At 36.2% G+C, this 15,739-nt stretch overlaps 1 protein-coding gene across 1 annotated transcript in view; it reads right to left on the reverse strand.

Moving 5' to 3' along the window:
• A1CF (APOBEC1 complementation factor) overlaps nt 1-15,537 on the reverse strand; it is a 46,922-nt gene extending 31,385 nt beyond the window's left edge. The window contains exons 1-4 of the mRNA XM_008070653.2: nt 15,390-15,537; nt 7,944-8,078; nt 6,003-6,133; nt 546-784 (exon numbers count right to left, since the gene is read on the reverse strand). Coding sequence (XP_008068844.1) covers nt 546-784; nt 6,003-6,115 — 352 coding nt within the window. The 5' untranslated portion in view covers nt 6,116-6,133; nt 7,944-8,078; nt 15,390-15,537. The remainder of the gene's footprint in view (nt 1-545; nt 785-6,002; nt 6,134-7,943; nt 8,079-15,389) is intronic.
• Nucleotides 15,538-15,739: the final 202 nt, after the last annotated feature.

The raw sequence follows: 15,739 nt of genomic DNA on the forward strand, positions 1-15,739 counted from the left end.
GTGGCATGCTCACAGTCATTGCAGCCTCAACCTGCTGTGCTCTGGTGATCCTTCTGCCTCAGCCTTCCAAGTAGCTGGAACCACAGGTGCATGCCACCATGCCCAACTAATTTTTGATTTATTGTAGAGACGAGGTCTCACCAAGTTGCCCAGGCTGATCCCAAACCCCTGGACTCAGGTAATCCTCTTGCCTCGGCCTCCCAAGTGCTGGGATTATAGGCTTGAGCTACTGCGCCTGGCTGATATATTTAATTTTAAGAAGACTCTTTGAGTATTCATTACAGGATTACTATCACTTAAAGTTCTGGATTTCTCCAGCATATGAAAATTAGGCTCAATGCACAGAATGAAGATTTTTCAAAAACGGAGTCTGTGAAAACTTCAGGGAACTGAATCAACAGTAAGAAGGATGAAGAGTTTAAAATACAACATAACGAAAGATATAGAGCAAAAAAGACTCTAAAACCAAACTTTCTTTTTTTTTTTTTTTTTGCTGAGGCAGGTTGGAGTGGAGAAGTCTCATCTCTGAGGAGGGAGTTGCTAACCTGGTAGTAGTTTCCTCCTGGCCATGGCTGCTGCCCGATGACTTTCATACTCCACAAAGGCAAAGCCCCGGTTTTTGGTTTTGTCTGCAGCACTAGGGTAGACGATGACGTCAACAACTCCTTCAGTGACCTTTTTCATCTCCGATAGGATTTCTTCTCTCTTTTTGGTTTTTGGGATTCCCCCGACAAACAATCGGCAGTTGTCCACGCTGGCACAAACCCCTAAGAGACGCCCATTTCTGCAAAAAAAAAAAAAAAAAAAAAAAAAACAGAGCAGGCATTTTGGTTGAAGAGAATCCTGTGGGATTGAGGTTGAGACAGAGATTGAAAATGTATAGTGCTGGGCCAGATATGGCCTGCAGTTATGAGGTGTTTGGTTTTCATCATGCTGAAACCATTTTTGGAGAGTTGTGGCTTCTTTAGTGAGATCCTTAAATGTGTCAACATAGGTTCTACATTTTCTTTTCTTTTTTTTCTGTTTTTTTGAATTGGAATCTCACTCTGTTGCCCCGACTGGAATGCAGTGTCCGCTCCCGGCCACCGCAGCCTCGACCTGCTGGGCTCCGGCGACCCTTCCGCCTCAGCCTTCCAAGTAGCTGGAACTACAGGCACCCTACCACGCCCGGCTATTTCAAGTTGAGCAGCATCTGCTCTCTTAGATTGAATGTGGCTTCACCAGTTGTCCCCAGTGTTCACCACTCTCTGATGCATCCCCAACAATGAGGCCTGTACAAACTAGACACCTGGCCCACATTCCTCAGAGCATGTGCCTGGCCCTGCAAGCATTTGAGTTTGCAACCCCTGAAGTTCCCTTTCTTTTTTAGCCAAAGAGAAAAGCTGTTCTCAGATGATCTCTATTAAAAATAGTCACTTATGCTTGAACAGATTTTCACATATTATCTTATTTGGCTCATACCAAGATCCTGGGAGATGGGCAGAGTGGGAGTTACTTCCATTTTACAGATGAACTTGAGACTTTGAGAAATTAACCGACTTCTTAAGAATATATAGATTTGTAAGGAATGAACCTGACCTCTGGAATCCCAGTCACTGTTTCCTTCACCGTACAGAGTTGTTTATTAGCAAGTTGAAGTATACCTTTATTGGCAGAGTATAGATTGATTAAGTGATTCTGGAGGACATTTGGCAAAATGTATCAAAAGTCTTAAGTGTGCACAAATTTGATCAAATAATGCCCCTTCTAGGAATGTGTTTTCTTACTTATTTCCATAGGAAATAAAGATGAACACCAAGGTTTATATTTAAGGATATTCACTGCTGCTGTTTAAAATAACCTCCTAATTGGAAATGAGCAAAATTCCTCCCAGTAAAGAACTGATTTAATGTGTCTCAAATGAGATGTTATTGGCCTTGAGATTGAACATTTCCTTATTGTATACCGTAGTATGTTTATCATCCCTGATTCTTGCCCACTAAATGCCAATAATGACCCATGAGGTCATCCAAAAATTGCCTTCTCATCTTTCTAAATGTCTTTTAGGGTGAATAGTATTGTTTCTGATTGAGAATCACTGGTATCCAAAAGATGGATATTTGTACCACAGAAATTTCTGCAATCATTAAAAATAGCAATGTAGAGGAATATTTACCAGTTAAAAAAACACAGTTTACAGTATACTGCTGGTTTTAAAAAAAGACTGCTAAAAAAATATATGGGAAGGCTATTTTGAATAAAAATGTGTAGAAAATCTGGAAAGACAAAATGTCAACATAGTGATTACTTTTTTTGGTAATGGTATTGATTTTAACTATCATAACTATGTGCTTTTTGTTGTTTTCTATGTGTTACATATTAGGCTGTAGAACTTTTATAATAACACAAAATTATTAAAAATGGGTAAGATATCCTTAACAGAAATTACTCACTTATCATGAATAAAAGCTCTCTGCCAGGTGAGTGGAGATTGATCTGAAATTTCATGAAACTAGTGGCTCTCGGCTGTGTGAGCAGGTTAGGACCACTGTTCTAGTTGCTGCCTGGGCTTTGCTGAAGAAGCAAGGACCACGTGTCAGAGCTGTGACAGGTCCATCTCGGTCTAGTAGCATTGCCCCTAGAGAAGTATTTCTTTTTTTTTTGGGAGGATAGAATGGTGGCTAAAATGATCCAGTTTTTTAAAACTTCATTTTTAGAAAACAAAAATCCTATCTTCCAAGATATAATTTATTTAGAAGTTATATGTTATATTGTTTTTAATACTTAGGGCCTGGTCACATATCAGTTACCAGCAGGGGGAGCCTAGAGTTTCATATCCTATTTTTAAATGTGTGTGGTTTGTCACGTACTTTTTCCAAAATTACTTGGAGACAACAAGCCATCTCTCAAAAGCTGAGGGCATGACTTTGATGTCTCCAGAAGCCAGGCATTTAGATTATGTTCAGTGAATGGTGAAGAGTATAACAACTGTGGGTAGCTTTATCCCCTGAGAAATGGTGGCTAAAAGCTAATGGAAGGTTATTCTCTTCTCTACAGGAAAGGTTCTCTCTCTGGCAGGACTAACCCAACTCATAGGGGAAGTAGGTGAGTTTGGCTCTGGGGTCTCTATACTGCTATATCATATTCCATTTATTCTACCCCCTAATTTATAAAGTAACTCTGTGCCTTCATCTTGTTTCTGGCATCCAACTTGAGCCAGGCTGGAATGCTGTGGCACGATCATAACTCACTGCAACCTCGAACTCCTGGGCTCAAGCAATCATCCCACCTCAGCCTCCTAAATAGCTAGGGCTATAGGTGCTTGCCATTATGCCCAGCTATTAAAAAAATAATATTTGTAGAGATGGGAGTCTCACTATGTTGCCCAGTTAGTCCAATCTGAGTTTTAGTTGGAATCTCAGTCACTAATTTTCTACTTACAAATTCTTTGTCTTATTTTTCCTCCTTGTCCTTCTTCCTCCTCCATCACCACTTACAAACCCTTATAGAGCACCTGATATAAGTCAGGCACTAAGATTCATGTGCATTATCCCACTTAGTTTTCATAACACCCCCATGATGTAGGTATATTTTATTTCTGTTTTACTGATGAAGACATTGAAACTCGCAGAGGATACTTTTAATTATCTGTGACGGTGGTGGATTGATTGTATTCGTTATTCATTGTCAAAAAGTATAGATGGGTCCCAGTGGGTAATGTTATGTTAAGTAGATACAACAAATCCTGTTGGTTTCCTTCATAGCCAATTCTACATCCATCTCAACTCAAAAGCCATTTTGGGAATAACTCTTGCTGTTAGGATGTACTGGTTCCATAAAAGACCAAGGAATGGGGAATCTTCTAATCCCTGAAATCATATAGTTGTAATACTGAAAAGCTATATTAAAAATACAGTATTTTGTAGCTCTTTCAAAGCACTTTAGTGTATGTTATCTTATATGGTGGATGCTCAGAACATCTCTGCATAATCAGGTGCTAATGATAAAAATGCTGATCAAAGAGCTTAGAGGATTTGGCCAAAGGAACCTGAACTAGACCCCAGGTTCTCCTGATTCCTACTGCAGACAATCTTCCACATACCACCCGGAGCTGTTTTGGGTCCATGAAGGCATATGTGGAAGGGGAGCCCCCTTTATATTTTTTTCTGACACTCTGTTCTAGAGTGCAACCTAGGAACTGAATGGCTAGGCTACTAGTAGTTGCCAAATCTAATTGTTCTTTCTGTGGCTCAGGAGTTTAAGAAAAATGACTCAATAGTTAACTGATTTATAGAATTATAAGAATAATGTGTGACTTATTTGGGGCCATCGCAGTAGGAGAAAAGTATGGTGGGAAATCTGTTCTTCCTGCATTCATCCAATTTAAGATCCCATCAATTTTAAGGTGCATCTCTATTTTGGAAAGAAAATAGATGTGAAAAACTGCTTCTAGAATTGATAAACTGTGTCAGAATGTAATAGTTTTATCATATGTCAACTGACTACTCATTTCCAAACACTGGGTAAAGCATCTTAAAATATTTATAGTATTCTCCATAATAAAACCTATGAAATGGATATTATTTCCAATTTATAGATGGGAAATTGAGGCTCAGAGAGGTTAAGTTATTTGCTGGCACTTAGATGAAGACTGGATGACCCCAAGACTATTGCTTTTTAACTGCTGGACTAATCTTCCTCCCAGGTAGATCAGGGCTTCCTCTGAGAAAATATTTATGGTAGTGCTCTCTCCAAATGAAGGTTTTAGGACTCAGACAATTTCATGAAGTCATCCCTATTTTCCATGTATAAAAGGCTGGTTATTAGTTGCACAGAGTCATTTATGTCCTGGAGCCCTCCTCTGGTCCCATGGTTTGAAGTGCTATCTATATCTAGCTAACCCCAAATTTTATATTCCAACTCTGACCTCTCTCCTGACTCTGCTATCATTCAGACAGTCACCTCCTTAGCATCTCTCCTAGGATGTCCAATGTGCATTTCAGATGGAAATAAAAGACCATATCTGGGATACATTTTGGAAGGTAGACAACACTGGCTAGATAAAGATTTAGATTATGAGAGAATTCAGAATCCAGGGAGGTAACCTAGGATACTGGTCGACATATCTGTGAATGTGGAGTGCCATTGAGATGGAAAAGCCTGGAGGAATTGCACAGGAAGGGCTCTGTTTGGGGCACTTTACATCTGAAATGCACTTTGGACATCCTAGGAGAGATGCTAAAGAGGTGACTGTCTGAATGATAGCAGAGTCAGGAGAGAGGTCAGAGTTGGAATATAAATTTTGATGTTAGCCAGATATAGATAGCACTTCAAACTATGGGACCAGAGGAGGGCTCCAGGACATAAATGACTCTGTGCAACCAATAAAAAACAATAAATCTAATAAAAATCCTCCTATGGTTTCCCATTTTTCTTTAGAAGAAAATTCAGATACTTCATCACAGAGAACAAGGCTTTCCAACTTGTTTCAGTCCTCCTCTCTCTCTACTCTGTCCTGCTGCATGGGCTTTTTTCTGTTCCTGAAACATATCAAGCTTGTTCTTGTTTTGGGAACTTTGCATTTGATGTTCCTTCTTTTCCTGATGTAATTCCCAGGTCTGACTGTCACGACTGTTAGAGCTGCTACAGATTCACCAACTTTATACTATCCCTGGTTTTATTTTTTCATATAATTTTAAGAAATCTTATAAATTTAAAAATTTATTACAAAGAAAGGAAATTGTACCTTGATATATTTCCAGTATTTTGGACAGCATTTCACACATGTTTGTGAAATAGAGAAATTAATACATTTCTTCAAATACTTCACAGAACTTAGTTTGGTACCTCATATATTATTAAGTAAATATTTAATTAAAATTATTTTCATCAAGGAAAAGAACAAACCTTTTTTTTCTAGTTTGGCCACTATTTTGCATATGCTGTATTAGATAAACTGAATAGAAAAACAGATGCAGGAGCATTGTTGAATTCACTTTTAATCTAGAAGAGGTGGATCTTACCTAATTTCATAATTATTAAGTTGTTTGATTGCATTCTTGGCTTCCAGTTTATTTGAAAATGTTACAAATGCATATCCTCTATTGTTGCCATTAAAATCCATCATCATTCTCATTTCATAAATTTTACCAATCTATAAATAATGAAAACAGAAAATTCATATTTATACTTCCAAATGAATGTGCACAAGCACCTATCTACCCACTCACACTTGCCCTACTCCTCTACACACACATACACACAATGTTTTCTGAAGTCTCCCTTCTGCTAGTATGACTTGGCATTTGTATTCCATGTGGAATGGTTTGCATATTTTCATGCTGGGTTCAGATCAGTTATCTGACTCATGGGAAAAGTCAAGTTAAGTAAATAAAATGTGTACAAGTGGCATTTCAGCCTGAGTTAACAGAATATGTTTTTGATAGAGTAAATGACCTTTCATCACATAATTATCTGGAGGCTTATGCCACATTTTAGGTACCTGAAACCACAATTTGTCATCATAAGTACAACTTCTTAGTTTGTTCATGCCCTCTAAATTGGCCTCTGAAGTCTCCATAGTTTGATCTCCACTTGGGGCTACTCTATCATCGATATGTAAAACAAAAACCAAGAATGCTCATCTGGAACCTTGTTAAACTAACTTCTTAGCTGTCTTCTCCCCCTGCCATGACATCAAAATGAACATAGGTGTGCTTCAGAGGATGATCTGGGGAGCCTTGTCTTTTTCTCAGTCAGGTTCGAGGCAAGTGCTAGTCTTAATATAGCAGACACAGGGCCAGGACCTGTGTAGTAAAGCACTCACTCTATCCCCCCGGCGACAGTGACTCTGTTTACCCATAATGTGCCTCCTCTCACCACCACATCTGTCCTGCAGCAATTTAGACTCAGCAATTTACTATTGCTGACTGCTGTCAAAAGCCAATAGACACAATGGACATGTCTGGAGAGAGGTGTCATTAAGTATATGCCATTGCCTCGGTGATTGGTTGCTCCTCAACTCAGTCTCATCCCACCCTATAGTGTTCAGTGATGGATACCTATTTCTTCTGAGTCCATTGGGAGTTTGAGCACATTTCATCTCTGTGTTTTGGGTGTTTCTTGGTGTTCACTTTCAGATTTACTATATAAGATTCTTACAGAATTAAGTTCCCATAATTTGTCCATGTGTCAGATGGAACTTTATGTATAAAATTAGATGTTCTGAATCTAAGGCTGAGTTTCACACATATACACATACATACTCTTAGGGAAAGCGTTGAATTCTCATATTTACTAAATTTTTCAAGAATGTGCTTGCTGCTAAAAGCTACTTGGTAAACTATTAGAAATAAAATTTAATTTTATATTCTATATTTTATATTTTATATTGTAACAACAAACAGTACATTTGAATTAAAACAAAGGGAATTAATTCCTTAATAAGTATATAGTAACATTGAGAAACCATGTTCTTAGTTTTCTTGATGCATTAAGTTCAAAAATAAATTCAGACTTGTGGGAGAAAATTTCAATCCGCATTAATATGTATAGGCAAATGTTTGCACCATGAAAAACATAAACATTCTTTTTAATGAAAATATTTCACATTGCAAAGTCATAATAAAATGTCAAGTTGGAGCAGTATCTAATTTAGACAAGTTGATGTACTGTTATTGTAGATGGATGGACACAATGAGTTTGCAGATGGTCATGTCAGTGGAGAGATTAGAGAACGAGATACAGATTTAAAAGTTATTAGCAATTGTAGTTCAAGCTACCAGTAACAGGACAAAGAACTGGGCCAAGGCAGAGATAATAAAGGAATAATCACTAACAACCAGGAAGGTTTTAACTTTGTCCATGATTAGGAAATGGCAATTAGAAGAGAAACCATTACTGGTCAAGAAGGTTGAGCATGAAAGTAAAGTGAAAAAAAAATTAAATGTTAAATTTGGACTCACTTTTTCACATAATGGTATAAGTTCATCCTCAAAAAGGTCTCGGGGAAGTTTTCCAATAAAAATTTCACAGCCCCTTTCTGGAGGTGCAGTATCCCAGCCTGGTGGAGGGCCACCATATTTTCTTTGTCCATTTTCCTGAAAATCCAGGGCAAGTATGCAAGAGAGAACAAAATGATACATTCTTTAGTTCAACTTCCTTGGATTATTTCTCAGTTATTTCAGAATAAGGAACATATTTATCATTAACTGTAATAATACTTGACTGATTAGAAGAGAAAAATGGAGGTCTCTTTTATGTGGATTGTGGATTATAAAACCATGTTCTGTGCTTCTGCTGCTTGCTTGAGATAAGCACTGTTAAAACTTGCAAAGTGCTGGGCAAATATAAGGGGCTATTATTTTTTTTAAATTTTATTTATTGTGGTACGAACACTTAAGAGATCTATCTTTTTAAGCAAATTAAAGAGTTACTATTTTTTTTCTGTTGTCATATAAAATCACCAAAACCTGGTCATCAAGGGATTTGACTATAATTTAAATCTGGGACTCTGATTTAATGTTGAGAGCTGTGCGGTTTGGTGGTTAAGTGTCCTGGTGCCAGACTGCTTGGCTCCATTACTCACTTGCTGTGGGAGCTTGGGTAAATGACTTCTTAGACCCTCAGTTTGCTCATATGCAAAGTGAGAATAAAATTAGCTGACTTACAGAAGGTATCACACCAATTATGCATGGCATAGCTTTTGGCACAAGATCTTTCACCAGTAGTTATGAGTTCCCTTCTTGCCTACAAATTTGGCTTGTTTCTTATGCTGAGAAAGACAATATGATGTCTAAAGAAGACCATATTCAAAAACAAAAACAAAAACACACACGTAGAGGAGGGAACTGACTGGGGAAGCACTTAAATCTGTCCAAAGCTGACAAGATGGAGAGAGGTATTTATTAATGTTGGCTCTTTATGTGGGGAGCAATAATGTTCTTAGTCCAAATAGAATTAATTATATTTTTCCCCTTTTTGTCCTAACAAATATTCATTTTGGGGAGGCATAGCATTGCTGTTTCTTTGCAGTGCTGTTTTTGTATTTCTAGGGGTTAATGACCTAAAAACAGCTTCAACCCCAAGTGATATATAGGTCAACCCACCACTATTGATCTGAACTAGTTCATTTGCTGGGGAAAGGCAAATAAATTACTTTTCTCTTAGACACAATGTTCTTTGTCATTACATATTATTATGATTTTTGGAGGAAAAAAATGAACTGAATGTCAGTATGATTTACCAACTTCTTTTTGCAATTTTTTTCTTTTTGATTGACAAATAATGATTATACACATTTGTGCAGTGCATAGTGGTATTTTGACCCATATATAGTGATCACATCAGGGTAATTATTATATCCATCATCTCACACATTTATCATTTCTTTGTGTTGAGATCATTCAATATCTCCCTCCTAGCTATTTGAAACAGTATGTGATTGTTAACTATAGACATCCTGCAGTAGTATAGAACACCAGATTTTGTTCTGGCTGAGATGGGAAGATCTCTTGAGTCCAGGAGTTTATTACTAACTTTTATAATTAATATTTTAAGAAGTTTTATGCTGTAAAATGATACATGTTGTATAAAGTAAAAATAGAAAAATTTCCCAATATATTACCCTACCCGTCCTTAGAAGTAGTCACTGTTAAAAGTTTCAGCCTGCCTTTCCAAATATTTTTTTCATGTTTATTTTTAAAAGACGTTATGTTAGTTCCTTCAAGATGTTGTTTTGTGTGCTAGCTGTTTGTTGTTTAAAATAAAAGTAAAGCAGCCTGTAGTATCACTATTAAATCTTTACATATAACAATTTGAGTCTTTCTCCATTATTTTATATGTTAACACAAAGGCTTTTTGGATCACAGTATTTAACTGATATCTATGATCATGCTTCCTTCTGCCTCAGCCTCCTGAGTAGCTGGGATACAGGTGTGTGCCACCATGCCCAGCTAGTTTTTTTGTTTTGTTTTGTTTTTAGATTTTTTTTTTTTTGGTAGAGATAAGATCTTGCTATGTTGCTCAGGCTGGTCTCGAACTCCTGGGCTCAAGCAATTCTACTGTCTTGGCCTCCCAAACTGCTGGGATGAAAGGCATGAGCCAGTGCACCTGGCCCTGCTCACTTTTTAAGTTCCTCATAAGCCATATCATGATCCTCTAAAAATAATAATAATAATAAAAATGATGTCATATGAGTCTTATACCTTACCTGGCTTACTTTTATGCCTTGAACAACAGCGTATTTTCCATCTTACTGAGTATTTAAATTTTTGCTTAAACAGTTCTTAGATTTTTTTTCTTCCCTAATATTCTTGTAGGCTTGTCCAGTAGCAAAACTTTGGTATCCCTGAGAAGTCTTAGAAATGAAATATCTTATGCTTATAGAAGAAGGAAACAAAATCTTAATATTTTAGTGGTCTGTATCTCAACCAGGAATTTCCTTAAAAAATGCAAAATTGATATTTGCAGAGAGGTTAAAGACTTTATTTTTTATTTTCTAACAAATACCTTCATAGTGCTTACTGCATGCTAGATACTGTCCTAATCCTTACACCAACAGCATGGATTGGGACTGTTATTATCCCATTTTACAGAAGGAACCAGGGCCTAGAGAGAGGAAGTAACTTGCCAAGGTCACATGGTTACGGAGTGGAAAAGCCAGGATTCGAACCCATAGAGTCAGGCTTCAGTTTAATTTCTACATTTTCTCCTTTGATATATGAAAGTTGCTTGAAACAGATGCCTACATTAAAATATTTTTTATTTATGAAAAAATTTATTATGCTATTAAATAGCAAATTCTGTGCCACTTAAAATCATTTTCAATTTCCAATCATTTTCTTACGCAAAATATTTGGAAGAACATATCTCACATCCTTAATCCAAAAATCCAAAATTTGAAATGCTCCAAAATCTGAAATTGTTGAGTGCTGACATGATGCTACAAGAGGAAAATTCCACACCTGACCTTGTGGGACAGATGCAAAAAACTATTTAAAATATTGTATAAAATTACCCTTAGGCTATATAAGGTATACAAGGTATATATGGTTGTATATGAAACAAATTTCATGTTTATACTTTGTATTCAATCCCCAAGATATCTTATTATGTATATGCAAACATTTGAAATTCCAAACATATCTGAAACATTTCTGGTCCCAACTATTTCACATAAAAGATATTCAACCTATATTGCCAAACTATTGTCGTCCCTGGGCCAACTCTCTCCATTTGGGTGACAGTGATTCCACTGAGTCCATTTGTGTATATCTTTGACATCTGTAACATTCAATAGATTATTGGAATAAATTTAGTATATATTTGGCAGTATTTTTGCCCTTGAAGTTGAGGAAACCACTTCATCCCATAATAGTAAAGTGGTAATTCCTAAAATTCTGCTTGAGAAGCTTTGTCTGAGAGTTTGAAATAAATAGGCAACCAGCTGAATGATCTTTTTTTTCTCTTCAACTTTCTTGATTGCCATCATTGCTAAAAATGTTCCCCATCTATTTTGTGCATATCGTGTGTAGGAGAATTTGTCTGCTTATGATCTGCAATGATTAGCAGAAAAGCTTATTGTCTTTCTGTGATTTCTATAAATACTTAAAAAAAACACCCCAATAATATTTTTGGGGACTGCAAGGAATCTGATGGTTCAGAGATGGCCTGAAAAGTTCTCACAGTAGGGGAGATTTACTCTGGGAACCACCTACTGAGCCTGGAATGCACCAGCGGTGGAAGTCCAGACCAATTTAAGACAGGCACTGGGTCTGTCATGAAGTTAGAATAGCTGTCCATTACTCAGAAAAGGACAGTTGGGCTCTGAATTGCTGGTATTTCAGGAACTATTTTTATAGTTGAGGAGTTTAAAATAGATAAAGCCCAATTATAACTGCTATTTTCCCTCCTGGCTTATGTCCTCCCAATAGGATACATTCTCCACAGCAGCACAAATGTATTAATAGTTCAGAATAAAAGAATATAGATTGGTGTTTTTCATGACAGAATGTTCATTAAACTCTGGGAACTTTTATTTTTCCAATCAAAGACTTGGAAATGATTTTCTCTCTAGTTATATACAAATGGGTAAAAATGTTCAGCTATGTAAATTAAAAATTGAGGACAGAATTCTAACTATAAATCCAGTGACTTTAATTTAAATATTGAATGCTGAGCCTACCAAGTAACTCAGTTTATATGACAAGAGTATCTGGAAATTCCTTCTGTCACAGATATTTCAGGTCCTTCATGATGGAGCAATAGAGCCTTCAAGAGATTGCATCTACCATTTTCTTGACATTGGATAAAAACCACACAAACTTCTTCAATGAATCATTCTGAACAACAAGTCTTAGCGTGACATTTGAATGAAATGAGTACATTTTGGCCACTCAATGTCTGAACTTATTATCCATCTTGGGAAATCTGGGCAACAATGTCTTCTCATACAGTATTTTAAAATAACAGTACTTGATTTTTCAGCTTTCCTTGCAGCTGGTACAATTATGGTTATTGCAAAGTATAATTGAGTTCTGATGAAGTAATCACAATGTTGTAAACTTCAATGTTGAGTGTTCCGAGATGGTAGATACATTTTCTTATCATGACAAATATGTGATGTGGTTTTGGAATTTTTTCCTCAAAGCATACTCTTGGAACTGATTCTCCAAACCCAACATTTCTGTAAATCAAAACCCTATTAATATACTCTTTTCTGCTTAGCCAGCCAAAGTTAGCTTCTGTTACTTGCACATAATAGTATTGGCAGCAAAAACAACAGCTAATCTCAATTGAGTTAGGCATGCTGCTGAGTGTTTTACATGTATTAACTCATTTAATCTCAGTAAACCTATGAGGGTGATATTACTCTTCATTTTATAGATGAGGAACCCAAGGCATAGCATGTATCTGAATTCATACAAGTGGTAAGCAGTAGAGACAAAATTTGAATCCTAAGTTCATGCTTGTAGTCGTGACATTATTTTTCTTTGTTTTTTATATTAACCCAATATACTCATTTTACAGATGAGGAAATTGAGTCCAGAGATATGACTTGTCTAATATCACACTGGTTTAATTTGTTGCAGAGACCACTAGAATAAAAGTCTTATGATTCTCAATTTGGCAAACTGTATGGCATTACAAGATTCAAAAGTTGTGATGACTTTTCTTCTCAACCTTGTAATTCCTCATGTTGTATGCTACACCTACTTTCTTGTTCAACTTCACCCATCATGGAGACCAGATGGTTGTTTTTTTCCATAAATGAGGCTATTCATAAATTGGTAGGACATTGATTAATGAACCCTCATTAGTTTTTTTCCCCCCTGAAGAGAAATTTCAATTTCTTTAATGGAAATTGAGAATGGAAATTTTATATTCCAAATTTGTAATCATGTTTGTGGTTATATTTGGTTTGTTTTTCCCCTCTCTCTCCTAGAGGAAGAAATTGTGTACTTTTCATAACCAAACTGATTTCCGATGTTCTCCAATCCATTTTCCAATTGACCAAGTTTGTATTTATTCCTGCCCCTGTTTCCTCAGGTCTGACCAATCTACCATGCTCATGCTCAGTGGCAGTCTGAGCCTTCACAAGCTTGCCTGTCACCAGGGCCATACTCAGAACAGTTGTGTTGTGGCCAGACTCCTGTGGACGATTCTCAGAGCTGAAACCAATGCATCAGTAGCATCTCTCTGGACTTTGTCTATTGTGATTCATGAGTCTATACTGTATTTGAACCGAATAAAAGTTGCTATTATATATTATTTATGTTATACTCTACTTATATACTGAATCCCTCATTATGGGATAGAGTTTAGAGAAGCCTAAGGGGCCTTAAGATGTACCAGAAGGACACTCTTAGATGCAATTTTACCTTCAGTCTCTTAGAAAAGTTTTTGTTGCCTGAGAACAACAGACAGTGCTATAAGGAATATTCATTGTCTTAATTCTACGTAAAAGATAATTGTCTATTTTGTGCAGTTTGTTCACCTTCACTTGACTTTATGTCGGTAAAATTTGGTTTTAGTCTGAAATTCAGAAACCTGAATTTATTTAACCTAATATACTCTGAAGGTTGGTATTATTCTTATTAGCTACTTTCCATAATTCTTGCAAGTTATAAGCAATAGGAATACCAGATATTATTCTCCTAAAAGACAATAATAATAATTGTGATTAAAGACTACATGGGTTGTCAAAATTTTATAGAAATATGGAATTAGAGTTAGAAGCAGAGGAAAAGTTAGGACGTCAATATAATACTCAAATATTAATTTAGTTTTATCATCAACAACCCAGTATTTCTCAAACTGTGGTTTGTGAGATATTATAGACCAATGGTTCTTGTTTTAATAATTATGCATTTATTTTAATGTACATTAGAAAAATATAATTAGCACATAAAACCTATGGGTTTCTACTTACATAAATGATAAAAAGTTTATCTTTAAAAAATTTGAATAGAAATAGTGATTGATTTAATGAATTCTAAGTAATAATATTATTGGTGGCATGTATCTATGGCAAAAATCATGAATAAAGATACAAATGGATTTTCGTTCTTGAATGTTTGTTTCATTTTTTACAAAGCTCTCACATTTGATCTTTAAAAAAAGGTATGCTATTGTTTTTCTGTGGAAACAACTATTAGCAAATCATAAATTACCCTGTTTATCTTTGGAAGATTGACTATTAAAAGTCTATTTCCAGCTGGGCTCGGTGGCTCAGCCTGTAATCCTGAGCCTTTGGGAGGCTGAGGTGAGTGGATTGCCTGAGCCCGCGGGTTCGAGACCCCCTTGGGCAGGTGAGACCTCTACAATAAATCAAAATAATTAGCCGGGTGTGGTAGCGCGCGCCTGTAGTTCCTGCTACTTGGAAGGCTGAGGCGGAAGGATCGCCGGAGCCCAGCGGGTCGAGGCTGCGGTGGCCGGGAGTGGCCACTGCACTCCAGTCTGGGCGACAGAGTGAGACTCCAACTGAAAAAAAAAAAAAAAAATCTATTTCCTAGAAAATTAGTCTTAATTTCAACTTAAGTTATTAGTTGCCTTATGGAAGTACAGAAGCAATTTATGTTATCAAGTTAATGCATTTAACTATATCTTTTAATAATTTCTCTTTACATTGGAGGATTATATGTTACATGCCATCCCTTAGAAATCTCGATATTTGAAGCAGTCAAAAGCAAACAGACTTTTTAAAGTAATGTGTTTTGTGAAGCTTTTTATAACATAAGTTTTTAGCCATTAAAACTTATTAAGAAACTTATTAAGTTTAATATTAAGAATATTAAACTCAAGAATACACAAGATTAGAAACCAGGAAACATTTTGTGAGAATGTGTGTGTGTGTTTTTACATAAGAGAACAAGTAAACTGCCAACTTACTTCTAAGACTCTTTATTTACATTTTGCAGCAAAGTTCACACTGTAAAGCATATATTTGCTTTATTTGTGGCCAGGAATTGCCATGTTCACCTTCATTTCTGGCTCTGGGCATATGTCTTGACACACTACTTCAATCTACAGGCACCTCTAAATTCCTCCCAAGAAATAAGTCAGTGAAAGCTTTGGTGATTTCTTAATCCATGTTGGGTTTTTATCCTTTAGACTGCGTAATTTTTTCAATGGGTTTATGTTATTTTTTGTTTACTTACAGAAACAATTTGCCTTTTTGAATCAACTATTTTTATAGCAGCTAGGGATCTGATTAAGTTATGTAAAACTTCCCATGTGCAGATGAAGACATCATAAAGAA

Source organism: Carlito syrichta, unplaced genomic scaffold, assembly GCF_000164805.1.
Source record: "Carlito syrichta isolate Samal-C Ts95f unplaced genomic scaffold, Tarsius_syrichta-2.0.1 Scaffold313881, whole genome shotgun sequence".
Classification (NCBI taxonomy): domain Eukaryota; kingdom Metazoa; phylum Chordata; class Mammalia; order Primates; family Tarsiidae; genus Carlito; species Carlito syrichta.